At 32.7% G+C, this 15,283-nt stretch overlaps 1 protein-coding gene across 1 annotated transcript; it reads left to right on the top strand.

The window, feature by feature from the left end:
- Positions 1-750: 750 nt before the first annotated feature.
- Positions 751-7,950, top strand: LOC110031580 (sister chromatid cohesion 1 protein 3-like). The gene is made up of 12 exons (XM_020734829.1): positions 751-929; positions 1,024-1,251; positions 2,661-2,922; positions 3,702-3,748; positions 4,152-4,201; positions 4,289-4,416; positions 4,496-4,839; positions 4,940-5,051; positions 6,696-6,832; positions 6,994-7,382; positions 7,744-7,780; positions 7,901-7,950. Exons 2-12 carry the CDS (start codon positions 1,128-1,130, stop codon positions 7,948-7,950), a joined length of 1,680 nt encoding a protein of 559 aa, XP_020590488.1. The 5' UTR covers positions 751-929; positions 1,024-1,127.
- The last annotated feature ends 7,333 nt before the right edge of the window (positions 7,951-15,283 follow it).

The raw sequence follows: 15,283 nt of genomic DNA, 5'->3' as shown, positions 1-15,283 counted from the left end.
ATATATAATACGAAAATTCATATGATTAATTAAAGCATCAATTTATTAAGAGCGATTTTTATAAGTGCTTTCTCCTTTATGTTATTGTAGAAAACATGTTTCTATCTATGAGAGACAAAAATATGAAAAAATGGACTTTTCCCGACCACTCAACAGTAAATTATGACTTTTCATTTGTCCGATTCTAACTCTTGGCGTATATTCATAAAGGACATTTTAGGACAAAAGTTTTTGAAACTTATTATATATATTCTTAAATAATTAATTTCATAAGGATTTAAAATATAAATTAGATTTATGAAGTTAAATTTTATTCTTGCATTATGTGGGGCATGATATTTTGCATAAAGAATAATAAAAATATATATTTTTTATATTAATAATTGATTAAATATAGAAATGTCTCTATAGTACAATGTATCATCTCATATTTTGTTTAATTATGTAGCGTCCCTGTATCATGTCGTTCTATATCCGTCCTATCATGTCAGTGCTTCATAGAAGAAAGTAAACACTAAAAGAATAAAATAATAATTCAAATCTAAACTTAATTAACTTTTCTAATACAAATTTTTTCTAAGAAATCAAAATTAGTTAATTTGATCAGTCGTGCAAATACCAATTAATCGAGATAATCAGATAAAAATTAAAGTTACAGTAAATGAGTCAATTTCGCCCGCCACTGTCGCTCGCATTTTAATTCCCGCCTTTTTCTGCTGCCCATTATACTCGCCCTCTCACATGTTCGGCTGTCTTCTCCTTCTCCTCTCAAAATCGCGAAAGGCTTTCGGCCGCGAGAGCTTAGGGTTTTCCGTTTGTGTTCTTCTTCTAATATCTAGTTTCTATTTCTACTCTGATAGTCAGCGCTGGCTCGATTGTTCGGCATTCTTGCTTCGTTGTTTGTTTGGCCACCGAGGCGTTATCTTTGAGTATCTATTCTCTAATATTTCATATTTATCTTTGGGTTCGCCTCTCACCTTAAATTTTCTTAAATTTCTTTTAGATTTATTTAGATTTTTTTAGTGGAACCTAGTTTTTGAAGTTTTTGGAAGTGAAATCTCGCTTGCCATCGTAACGGCCAGTAACTAAAGAGAGCAGAGCAGGCGAAGGTACAAGAGAAATATACAATGTTCTACTCCCACACATTTCTTGCTCGGAAAAGTCCTTTAGGGATAGTATGGATCGCAGCTCATCTCGATCACAAGCTCAAGCGGCCACAGATAGAAAGCATCAACATTCCTTCTTATGCTGGTTCGTTTCCCTTCTCTGTTTCTTTTTCTTGCTCCATTCCTGACATTCTTCCTTCTGTATTTCCTGGTAAAAAAAGTCGGGCTTTATCAAAACATCAATCTAGTTATTCGTTTGTTTGTTTTTTATGTCGCTGTAAAAGCTTTGCTTTTGTATTACCTGGATACTTCTTCATTTCATCTCAAATGTGTTTGGAAGTATCTTTACAAACAACTATCTCCTCGCTTGACCAGTCAATATTGGTAACCTTTTTCTGCAGCATTATTTTCATCACACTAGCAGCCGATTAACAGACAATTACAATAGTTACAAGAGTTGTGGGAAAAAGAGATTTGGACCTCTAATCTGGCTATTAATTCACTTTCGAGTCCCATATATTGCGTGAAATTGTATATCCTGGATAAAACTTGTGAGATAGGTAGAGAAGGTTAAAAAATATCAAGCCTAGTTTCCCTCCCCCTTTCTATTTATATATCCCCTTGAGTGTCCTTGCATTCATCAGACTAAAAAAATTAAGATAAAAAAAAAATGATATATTATAAGCTATTGTATGAGGCCTAATCGAGATTTATTATTGAAAAGATTCGACTGTGGGTTTTCTGCGATTCATAAATGGGCATGGATAATGATGGGCTTGACTCTCATTAATTCTGCCATGTGGGTGACCTCGAACGATTGATGAATGACCTCAGTGACAAAACTTAAGAAGTGCAGGCAAGTTTAGCGAATAAACTTGGTGAATATAGGTGAGCTCGACAGAGGAGCTTGATGAGTTCTTGCTAGTTTGCAACTCTTCTTGGGACAATTTTTGTGGTCATTACTTTGTTCTATGTGTTTGATGAGTACAATCAAATAACGAAAAGCAGGCTTCAGGTGCATGATAAAAAAAACCTAATCCAATAGCCCTAGAAGGCTTCAGGTGCATGATACACATGAGCTTCCTTAATAAATTAGAAAATCTATTTTTGGATGTACAATAACTTATCAACATAGGTCTATATCAACATAAGTAATAGACCACCGCTGTTGCACTACTATTTGTTACTTAAAGACTAGATTTGTGTACAACAAATCAACAATAAATAAATAAATAAATAAAAGTAAAAAAATTAAAAAAAGTGAACCAAATTTAGTTGTCACAAATAAAAATTAGTCTATTAGCTATTCAAAATTAAAGTTCATTTTAGAAAATTTATGTGTTTCAAGTTAGGTTCTATTGCACTTATGTCTCTAACTAATTCAACTCAATCTTTGGCGTTGGACTGAATTCCAGACTAAAAGCAACTCATAACACATTTGTGGAGTTAAAAAAATTTAGTGAACTCTGTTCTCTATTTCCATACAAAAGATTTTTTTATAAACTTTTGCATTTACATGTCTTCTTATTTTGTATAATTGTTTTATTTATGCAGAAAAAATCATGATGCCTGATGTGCCCATTGCTCTAAGGCTTTCAGGACATTTGCTTATTGGGATTGTTAGGATATATTCATGGAAGGTGAACCACGTTTATTCAGATTGCAACAAGTTGGTTTCATACATAAGGAAGGCCTTTGCATCAGTGCCAGTTGATCTTCCTATAGAGGCAGACCATGCTCCATTTGAATCTGTGACCTTGCCAGAGACATTTGACCTCAATACCATGGGTTTAGATGAATCTTACTATAGAACAGAGTAAGTGTCTTATGGGGGTTGCTTTTAGGTGTTGTTTGGGTCCTATTTTTGTAGTATTATTAAGATGTCAATCAATACCCGCCAGTTTTATCTATCAAGTAGTGTGTTTGATTTAGTTTTTAAAATTTTGAGAGAATTTATTGTTGTTAAGATTGTTGTTGTTTGGTCCGACTAAACTTTTAGAGTTCATTAAACATTCATCACATACCCATTTAATATTACTATGTTTATACTTTTTTTTTTTGTTTTTCAAAGAATAAAAAGTTTAAAGAATAATAACATACACCAGTCATAACGATAATTAAAATTTCTAGGTAATTTGCAGCTTGGAAAAAATATAATTTGTCCAACTCTTAATTCTTAAACAAAAGCAACATGATTTATGCAACACCATGATGTTTTCAAATTTCTAGGTTCCAATGGCAGCTATGCATTTTTTTTTGTTCTTGACTATGTTTGCCTCAGAGAAGACATTCTTGATGCCTTTGGACTATTCTGCAAAGTTGAAAATCTTATATCTGTGGTTTTGCCTATTAGGAGAGAATGTGAAAACACTTGAAGGTGCTACAAAATTCACTTAGCATTGTGGTTTTGCTGTCTTTAAGATACCCCAAAAAAAAAGCATTTGTTTTGGTATTAAAAATAAGGAAATTGTGCAGACATTGTGCACTTTATCTTGACATTTATTGCACATGCTTGTGAACTAAACAGACCACTTTCATGATGTTGTTATCTTTTTCTTTTTGAGAGGTTTAAGTTTGTTTTTTTTTTATTTTCAGCGAACCTGATAAGCATGTTAAGTCATATAACCAGATCACCATGACAGGTTTGCTTTTGGCCGTCATTTAGCTCTTAATTATTTTTAATATATGTATGTGCGTGTGTATGTGTGTGTGCGCGCGCGCGTGTATCTATCTAGCAAAAATAAATATATATAATGCAAAGAGAAATTGGCATACATGGCACACAATTTTTTACGTATTTACACATCTCGCCTAAATTTTTATGTTTACATACATAGCACTTTGATACTCTAAACCTATGTATGAAAGGTGAATTTCACTTTTAAAAAGTGCTAATACCGCTATTTTAATTCAATGTAATAATAAAAAGTTAAATCTTATTTGTTTAAATATGAAAGTTTAGGTGTGAGATATGTAAATACATAATAATTGTTTGCTATGTATGTAAATGCCCCTTTATTTAAGTGGAGTTTTTCTCATTTGCAGATCAAATTCCAGTGGAAGAAGAGCAATACGTAGCTGTTTGTATCAGCGAGGTCTTATTTTCTTTTCTAATTTATAATTTTATTTTTTTTATTTATAGAATTTGGATTATGATTTGCATTCTTTCATTAAATGCGTAGGAAAATGGACTGAATCTATCACCTAGATTGTCAAATGGGTTGAATTTGTCTCCTCAACCAAAAAATGTTTTCATTTCATCTCCTCAAACAACAAACATAAGCCCAGTTTCCAGGCAACTAGAAGACGAGTATTGAACTCCTCAACACCTTTTATTCTCCTTATTGTTATGGGATTTTAGATTATTTAACTCTCAACTTTTCTTGTAGCATTCTACCTCCTTTTGAGCGCGGATTCGAATCTATTTTTAGTTCTCAGGAACATACCCCTTTAAATGTTAAGGTTCCAACTCAGAATGAAAAGAATACACCACAAGGGGCTCTGGATATTGAGAACATGCGTTGTGATCCTGGTCATCTCCCTCAATATCTTAGTGCTCCTGGAGACTTCCAAATTGGTCAAGATTCTAGTCCAACCATTAATAAGAGACAGAGTCTCTCAACTATACCTGAAAATATTTCAATTCTTGAAAGAGACTCTTCCAATGGCGCTGAACAGCTGTTCAATACATCTCAAATTAAATTAAATTTTCCGGACCTTGAAGCATCGACTGGTTAGTTATCTCTATTATTTTACGAATGCCACATACTGTTTTTCTTATAGACATTCCATTTTTCAATTGTCTTCTACAATTGAATTCTGGTTTGATGCAGTGATACGCACTCCTGTTTTGAATCCCAAACCAGCTTTTCCTATCAAGCGGAGAAATGTGAAGAAAAGAAAGAGGATTCAGGCTTTTGATAAACAAGTGGTTTTGAGCAACATGTTAGTTTAGATATTCCACAATAAAGTGTTTCTTTGTTACCATGTTTTTAAATATTTTCTGATATTGCAGACATACTCGTCTTTTATGCTATTTTGTCAAGTCAAATTGAAAATTTGCGAATATTTGAATTTGTTAACTTTTTTTTTTGGACCTAAACTCAGCTTTGGGCCTTTCTGATGTATCCTGATAGTTTTACATATGGCTGCACATTCTTGTCAACTCAGATAAATATACTTTTTTTTCCCCATGTAAAAAGGTATGGATATAAACGAGCTAAGAGTTTCATTGCATCTATTTGACATCATACATGTGGAATAATTGATTTGCATGATTGGCATCTTTAAGAACTCGATTTGATAAATAGAGTTTCTATTTTTATGGCTGAATAAAATGCATAATTGCTGTCTTTATTAGATAAAAGTCATTTTCCACCATAGGGGATTTATTTATTAGTTATTAAAGGCCACAAAATATACAGACAAACCATTATGGCTAGATATGATAGTTTGAAGGGAAATTTACAAACATGAAACAAAATATTTATGTATTTACATATCTAACACCCAAAGTTTGATATTTACACTTATAACATCTTAGTGTCATAAACCTGAGCATGAAAATGTGAATTTTATTTTTAAAGATAGTAATGGTAGTATTTTTGAGGTAATTGAAGATCGTGTGGTATGCATGTAGATCTAAATGTTCAGGTGTTATATTTGTAGATAAATAAAAATTGTGGCATGTAAATGCCTCTAGTTTGAATTAATACCTACCAAAATGGAAATTAAGCTATCAATTGGACCCTGCAATGATGTGGTAGCATACTCTTCTATTATTCTCACCAATTTGTCATTCCCATGGAATTAACAAAGTACAACTATTTTAATATTTCTATTAATGTTTTAATTCACTAAGGTTTAGGGTATTTGAAGCGAAAATTAACAAATTGTGGAGTGTTTTGATACTCTTTGGTTGCAGACTAGAGATCCATAGGAAACCCAAGTTTCGGGGTTTAGTTGACAATTTCAAATCCTCAGATTTTAATTTCAAAGTTGATATATTTGGTATTTTAATAGTCAATTCCACTTTATTCTTTCTTCTTAGTGCAGCCGGTTTGGTTTATCCCCATCAATCATTTTAGAATTTTCATAATTGCAGATTGGTTTATCCCCGAATTACAGATTTTGTACCTAAAAACATTTCATTTGTTAATTGGCTGTTATGTTTAGCATCCTTTAATGTCCGTATTATTATTGAGATGTCTGGGCATGTATATTGGCCACAAGTAGAAGCCACTTGCTTAGAGTTAATGTGAATTTGCTAGAGAAGGGTTATATAACGTTATTTAAAGTCTATTAAAGGTACCTTAAAAAACAGGATCATAAATATTATAGATATAGCTCGGATAGATGACATATATGGTGATGATGTTCAGGAGATAGATGTGGAAGAGTTAGAAGGGCTGTAATACACACATTTCTTCACTTTCTGCTCAGTGAACTCGAATATTGCTTGCATTGTCGCCCCTTCTATTATCCAACGTGATGCTTTTGCCATGAAATTCACTTTTCATGTATTTTACTGGTTTTCAGCTATTTTGTTGAACAAATATGTGTTGATAAAATTGCATGCCATGTTTATAGGCAAATGAAAAAGCAACTTGGTGAAAGTGCCAACATTGTTTGTAAGAGAAGAAAACTTCCTTGCTCAGATTTGGCTGTCTGGAAGCTTCAGAGGTTTCATACAAAGGAAGACATTTTTGACATGCCATTGCTTTCTAGTAAGCTTGCAATTTTTTGTCTTGTCTCTAGAAAGCTATTTTCTAGGTGTAATGCTTCTGATGACATGCAGTTTTTTTTTTTTTTTGAAAGATTTACATACATACAACCCACCCAATTCCTATGTATTTACATATCAGTCACCTTTTTTTTTTCTATGTAGGAATGAACACCAGTCTTGTTGAAGCTCTTGAGAGAGCCTATCCTTGTTCACTTGAAGCCGCTGCGCCTGAGAAAGAGATGGGAACCATTGTGGTGGATGCACAGCCAACAACCCCAACAATTAATGCATTTAGTGATATTGAAAAGGGTCGAGATGGTGATAACATGGAAGACCTAATCCCACAATTTACTCTAATCGAAAGTGATTTTGGTTCAGAACTTCTCAAAGAAAAGAACTCTGAAACTCTTTTGAAGTCTGCCAATGAAATTTCTTCTCCAGTTGAACCCATAAGGCTCAATCTTGAAACTCCTCCATTTCATTTGAGAGAACTTCATTTGGATGACACAGAAGTCCCAGAAGCTCCTGGTTTGTTAGATTCTGCCGATGAAGTAAGATTAAAATTTAGGGGCCTTTAAATGACACACAATTCTCATTTATTTACATATCTCACACCCAAACTTTCATATTTTCACACATAGCACTCAAATCATTAATAGCATATAAAAAATAGCACAATTACCACTTTTTAATAGTTAAATACACAATTACCACTTTTTAATAGTTAAATAGTTAAATACACTTTCTTATGCATAAGTTTAAACACTTATGTATGTAACGTGAAAGTTAGGCGCGAGATATGCAAATACATCAGAATTTATGCTACATTTAAAGCCACAAGTTTAATTAGCATATTTATTTAATACTAAAATAAACTATTTCCAATTAACTAATTTGAGTGGCTACTTGTAGGACCTAAACTTTTTGAATGCAAATGAGGCATCACCAGGTGGGTGGGTTTCAAACTTCCCTAGCATTTATTTATCTTCTTTTTTCCTCTTGTACGGAGAAAAAGGATGAAGCTTTACGTTCCACTGTTTAAAAATATCACCTTGGTTTTTAATTGCAGGTCTTCGCAATGCATTTGACGTTGAAAATTTGTCTTCTCGAACAAGGTAAAAGGCGTTGTTTTGTTAGTTGTAAATATAATGCTCATATTGGATCATAAGGGATTTCTTCCTTTTGTAGGGCTGTGCCAAAATATTTTGAAGATAACTCTCTTGAATCCAAGTCACATGAATCAAAACGTATAAGCTTGAATGGGATTCTACAGCAGAAGACTCGGAGGCAATGTTCAAGAATGCTCTTTGAAATTCTGGTAATTTGCTAAACTTTTTTGTACTCTTAAAGTTGGGTTTAGTACAAAAAGGTTAAATTTATGCTCATCAGTGAATTAAGTTGTTTTCCTTTTTATTTTCTTCTGCATCTATGTATTTTTGGAGCTAGTGGGTCTATCAACTAACTCTGTGATGTTAACAGGTTTTAAAGAGCTACAAGTTTATCACCGTTGAGCAAGGAGAACCTTATGGTGATATTCTAATATCTCCAACTCCAGCACTCTTTTCTACCAAATTTTAATGACTACTCTGGTAAATACTTTTGCGGTAGGGATAAAAAACCAATGCACTTCTACAGGCTAACAAAAGATTTATTTTGGGCTTCTAATACAAGCAGGCGTGTTTTATTTATGCTGCTTCCATGTGCTAAAGAATTATAAGAATAGAACGACGTAATTATGTAAAAAAGCTTACTTTTAATGTTAAATGTTGTGTTTGTATCCGATTCTGCAACTGATGTTTCTGTGCTCAAAGTCTCAGCCTTGTAAACTAATTATTTAATTATATATATATATATATATATTCTGCTTCAGTTGGTTGTGTCTACTTGCCTCTATAATTCAGTAAATGCTTTTGGGCTCACTTCGGCAGAACTGACATTATAACACATTTGCTACTATAAAAATTCAACGTGATGAGGGTTTGGGTTAACAATTCATGTTGGTGTTCTTGCTTGGTTTCATTTTAGTGTATAATGTATGGCCAAATGAGGTTTTACCAAACTCAAGTCCAAGACCTAGATGATGCAGTACGACAGAGTATGAGCTGTTGAATTTGAATTGCCGAGTCAGCACTACCTTTCTGTGAGTTGAACTTCACTTGCCTCTTTGATGTAGTGACCCGATTAGCTTCGTGGTCTATAGGATTCGTTTGATCAAAGGAGATAAATTTCACTCAAATGTTGAATTAGCTTAGTGATGAACTATCTCAGGGGCCGAGCAGTTTGAGCAGTTAAATGAAAATTAAATAAATTTACTTACATAGCCACAGTTCTTATGTATTTACATATCTCACACACATAAAACTTTGGTGCTTTAAAAATTTATGCATGAAAAGTGTATTAACACTTTTTAAAAAAATGATAATAGTGTTAATTTTTATGTGGTGTTAGCGATTTACGTGCTGTGTAAATATGAACCTTTAGATGTGAGATATGTAAATAGCTAAGAATTGTGTGCTGTGTGTGTAAATGCTCCAAGATATTAGAGTCTGATGTTGAGCTTAAGTAGGAGAAGCCTCTAATCATTGTTGTTGCTCCTCAACTTCTGTATATGGAAGTATAGGTTGTTCTCTACTCATATCGTTGCCTACTCTATGATTGCGTTTTTTAAATCTTGCAATTGTCTAAAGCATCTCACGGTTCTTCATATTAAATGCCATACTATGTGATAGCATCCAAGTTTGAACTACATAACTTCCCACTGTTTGATGAGGTTGATTTGTACTCTTTTATTGATATCGTTTCACATCACCTTAAGATGGTTATATAGGACGCTCTTTAATATACCATAGTTTTGCCTTCGTCCATTGGCACTAGATAGGGTATTTGTACAGTTAAGCCTTATTTGAACTCTTATGTGATTTACTAGGAGCAAACTCAACTCAAAAGCTCATGGATTAGGTTGACCCAAGTATTCTTTGGGTTAGGAATATTAACCCGTTTAATTTTTTGGTTTGGATTTGGGTTAGGAATCTTAACTAAAATTCAACCCAAAATCAACATGTCAATTCAAAATTAGCATGAGATTGACTTAAAATTAACTCAAATTTGATTTGAATAGTTTTTATGTCTTATGTTAAATGGTTTGTACATGTCAGGTTCAGGTCAATAGTTGAAGGCGGGTTAGTTCTTGTTAAATTTTCTAACCCGTCTAAAATTCGGGTTATGTTTGGGTTGAGGGACTTTGTGTCAGGGCAATTTTGGGTATGCGAACCCAATTTGACACCCCTGCAATTTACCATCAAATAAATGAATTCTTAATCAAATTATATTTGATAGTTAAAAACCAAATACCCTACCCTCTTTGTGGCGAGAAACCGAGCTAGTTGTGTACTAAAGGAGGGGTTGGAATTACTTGAAAGAGATAACAACAAGCACGACACAATCTCACACTAGGGCTCAATCCTTGGGTGGTGGAGGTTAGCTAGGCGGCTTGGGAGCAGAGATAAATTGTTGAAATGGGTTTAGGTGGTTGGAACAACAAAAGGAGGGGTTGGAATTACGTTGGCAGTGAAGCGGAGGGCTAGGATCGGTTCGTTTGAAATTTAGTTTGTTTGAAATAAGCTCGTGTTCGAAATTATTTGTGAAGTCACTGTTCGTATTCGTTTCTTAACAAACGAGCCGAACACGAGTTGTTCGCGAATGACGAGCCAGTTTGACATCCCTAATATTAATATATATAAATAATATATTATATCAATTATATAACTTATATTATATAAATATATAATATATATATTAGTATATTACTAATATAGTAGTATATTATATTATTATTATTAATTTATTATATATTATAATTTATAAAATTTAATTTTTTAAAATATCATAAATTTTTTATACATAATAATTTTAAATTGTTTTATATTTCGAATAATAACGATTCGAACACGAACGAACACATCACTGTTCTTGTTTGGTTTATTTAACTAACAAAATGAAAAAAAATTGTTCACGTTTGTCTCGTATACTTATCAAACGAATCGAACACCAATTCATTGACGAACCGAACACGAACTGTTTACGAACAAGGAGCTTTTTTGACAGCCCTACATGTGCATGTGTCCATGCACTCAAGTGCATGTTTTAAAGTATTTTTTGTTAGTTTTGATATTGAAATGATAAAAATATATGAACTTTAATGGAATTATGACATATTTGCCGGGCTCTACTGTTTCTATGTTTGAAATTGAAATTTATTTATTTGCTTCCTTTATTAATTCATTGTTCAATGAAAATGAAATGTCTACATTAACTCTAAAAAAATGCATATTTTATCGACGATACAATTTTCAAACTCATGTCAGCAAAATCTGCAAAAAGTGATATAGACATTTAAGTTAATGAGATTAAGGTGTTATAAATGCAAATTTAAGAATTGTGTGGTATGTATGTAAATTTCTCAAAAAAATTATTTCAGCCGTAATATGAGGTAATACGAGTCATGCGGGTTAGTGTATCTAAAACAAACTCTTATGTTTATATTTATAATATTTTGGTATCATAAATTTATACATGAAATAATAAATTTTATTTTTAAAATGTTAAAAACTAAATAATAAGGCCATTTTTTATGTGATATAAGCAATTGATATATATATATATATATATATATATATATATATATATAGATAGATAGATATTTGACACAATAGTAAATTTAATTGTAAATGCATGCACACCGTCTATGTAAAGATTTGAACTCAAAATCACTTATTAATGTGGGTTGTGTAGTGTTGTTAAAAATTTAAAAATTATACATGTAAATATAACAATCGAGGTTTTAAATATGTAAATATATAATACTTATGTATTACTATCCCGAAGTTTTCCCATGAATTACGGTGCTCAAGAAATATTTGCTCTCTTTAAGATTGTGCAGGTTAATTGACTATTGACATATCGTAAAGGAAACCAATGTGTGAATTGGGCTGCTAAGTGTGAATTGGAGAAACAATATTTCATGTTCCTGGTTCGAGTACTTCATGAGCTTTCTATTCGTATTCATGAAGATTTATTCATGAAGATTAATTATTTAGAAACTCCTTATATTCGATGTGATAATATTTTTTAGACTTTTTTTGCGTGAGTTGTATTTAGTAACTGACGGTTTCTTTTTTTCGTGAAACTTTCAGTCACAAACCTTATAACATTTTCTATATTGAAATAAAATTTATTATGAGATTCTTAAAAAAAAAAAAAACAGTGCCCAAGAAATAAAATGAATACTTATGATTTTACTCACAAAATTTATATATATATATATAAATCATATATGAGTATGTGTTTGACATATAAAAAGACTTTCTAATTTGTATTTGGTCTGATTATGATATATTTATGTTCATTTTTCAGAAATTAAAATTAGTGGGTTAATTTTTTTTATTATATATTTTTTTTTTCAAAAATGTTTTAAACGAATTATATGAAATATATGTAATGGTATAAAAGTATAAAAATAATCCAAATCTAAAATTAATTAACTTTTCTAATACGAAACTTTACCAATATAATTTGATATGTCGTGCAAGTAGCAATTTATCGAGATAAGCACGTAAATGAGTCAATTTTGCTCGCCACTGACGCTCGCATATTATTTCCCGCCATTTTCTGCTGCCCGTTTTCCTCCAAATCTGCTCGCTTCCTTCTCGCAGCGACATTCTCTATTTCCTCCCTTCTGCAATTCCTCTCATCCTCCTTCCTCTTTGTTCAAGCTTGCATTGCCATTTTCAAGGGAAACCTCGCCTACATTTTCTCTCACAGAATCCCAAGGCAGTCGCAACCAGAGGCAGCTGAGAAGAAAATGGCGGAATCGTGGTGCTGTTTGGCACAGTTTAGGTTAAATCCTGCTTAAACCTATATTTTCCTCTTTTTCTTTTTCGGCCCGAAACCCTCCGTCTACCTTCCTTTCCCCTCTCAAAATTCGACTGAAACTCTCACATACCCCCCGTTCTTCTCTCGTTAACAAAGCCCTCGAGAAACAGTTTCAGTTAGAGCTACCTGGGAAGGTAACGACGGGCAAAGACCACCGAAACTTCCATATTTTTCCTCCTTCGGCTCCGCTCCTACCCGAAACAGTTGGGGTAGGTACAATTCGCGAGAAGACCATTATTGAACTCCACAAAACCTTAAATTCTCCTTATAACTATGGGATCCTGTCATGATGAACCTTGCAATGTTTTGGTGATGAGTATACAACGCAGCTTGAGTAGTAAAGTCTTGTGCTATGAATGCATAAGTAGGTAAAGAGTAAATGTGTTGAGCTATTAAGGAAGTAATAACCCTTAAAGATGCTAGAGCAAGGCCCAATTGAAAATGAAGCGAATTCTTTATTGTACCATAAAGACTTTTTTGTCCACATCCTAATCTTTATCTAACTCTCATCCTTTCTTGTAGCACTCTTCCTCCTTTCGAGCGAGACTTCGAATTTATTTTGGGTCCTCAGGAACATACCCTTTTAAATGTTAATGCTCCAACTCAGAATGAAAGAATACACAAGGTGCTCTTGATGTTGAGAAAATGCTTTGTGATCCTGATCATCTCCCTCAAGATCTTAATACTCTTGGAGACATCTAAATTGGTCAAGATTCTAGTCCAACCATTAATAAGAGACAATGCCTCTCAATTATGCCTGAAAATATTTCAATTTTTGAAGGTCTCTTCCCATGGTGTTGAACAGTTGTTCAAAACATCTCTAAATAAGTTAAATTTTTTGGACGTCAAAGCATCGCTGGTTAGTTATCTTTGTTATTTTACAAATTCCACATATAGTTTTTCTTATAAATATTCCATTTTTCAATTGCCTTGTACAATTAAGTTATGGGTTGTTGCAGTGATACGTTCTTCTGTTTTGAATCCAAAACTAGCTCCTCCTGTCAAGCGGAGAAATCCGAAGAAGAGAAAGAGGATTCAGGCTTTTGATAAACAAGTGGTCTTGAGCAACATGTTAGTTTTGACATTTCACAATAAAATGTTTCTTTTTTTCTATGTTTTTAAATATGTTTTTAAATATTTTCTTGATATTGCAGACATACTCGTCTTTTATGCTATTTTTTTTGGAAATTTGGAAATACTTGAATTTTTTACCTTTTTTTTTGGCCTAGACTTTGTTTTGGCCTTTCTGACTTATCCTGATAGTCTTACATATGGCTGCACATTCTTGTCAACTCAAGTAAATATAATTTTTTTTATTCCCATGTAAAAAGGTATGGATATAAACGAGCTAAAAGTTTCATTGCCTCTATTTTGCGTCATAAATGTGGAATCATTGATTTGCATGAACATGTCTGTCACTGAAATCACAAATATTTACAAATCTCAAAAGATAAAGTAAAAAAGAATTCTTGCATTAATATGTGCTGCTGCAAATCAAACGATTAGAACCTTGACAAAAAGGATGAGAATTGTAAATTTTAATACTTGGGTAATCTTGATGATCATCATGTGTATTATGATTGCATATTAGTGATTTGATAATAACAACATTTAGTGTTGTCAATCTAATTTTTGCGGAAATATTTTAAATACTAATCACAATGGTATAAGGGGGCTAATTTTATAAATAATTGAGATTATGGTATGATTACAATAGGAATTTGTTTCACCTAGCTATGCTATTTTTGTTGCTTTCCTAACATTTTTTAGAAAAAAAAAATGTCATATTATAACATGGAACTATAAGTTAATTCACAAATCAGTTAGATGCTCCTCAAATCAAAGTGAGAATATAAAAATACAAAATCGTAATTTCATCGCCATACATTTCTTATAAAATCAACCAAATCCCAACCTTAAAATCAACAAAAAACGACTGAACAAACTATCAACATGTTTGCATTTTTTACCACTCCAAGCTAATTGTGCTGCTTGGCTAATCTTTTCTAAACAAAAAAAGGCTGGTCAGGTTGTCGGCGCTTAAAAGGGGAAAAAGTTAATGTTTGGGGGTCGCCCGTAAGAAGCTGTCGGTCGCCGGAATCGAAATCCCGCCGCCCGCTTCGGAAGGACTTCTTAATTTTCGTATATATATATAATTTTAGAAAAATATGAAATCAAACTGACCTCATATTTTCCATAGTTTAAATGAAAGAGCACTCAACCTCAAATCCTGTATCTACCCCAAGGGATAAACACAAGACTTGAGGGTGAGGCTCGATCAAATAAACTAAGAAAGATATGACATCCGTTTGGGTCTGCGAAACCGTTTTATTTGCCGACAAGTTCCCCTATTTAATACAAATAATTAAATAGAGTTTATTGTAAGCTGGGTTCGGAAAAGCTCCCTATAAGGGTAAGCCCCTATAGTTAATTACATCTTAAATGACCGAAGTCACCTAAGAAAACTCTCGATAAAAATCAGGGGATAATGTCTTCAAAGAGGTCAAAAGGATAGGACTTT

This window comes from Phalaenopsis equestris, unplaced genomic scaffold, assembly GCF_001263595.1.
Source record: "Phalaenopsis equestris unplaced genomic scaffold, ASM126359v1 Scaffold000840, whole genome shotgun sequence".
Classification (NCBI taxonomy): domain Eukaryota; kingdom Viridiplantae; phylum Streptophyta; class Magnoliopsida; order Asparagales; family Orchidaceae; genus Phalaenopsis; species Phalaenopsis equestris.
The sequence above is the reverse complement of the archived record's forward strand: the minus strand, read 5'-3'. Positions and strand labels throughout refer to the sequence as shown.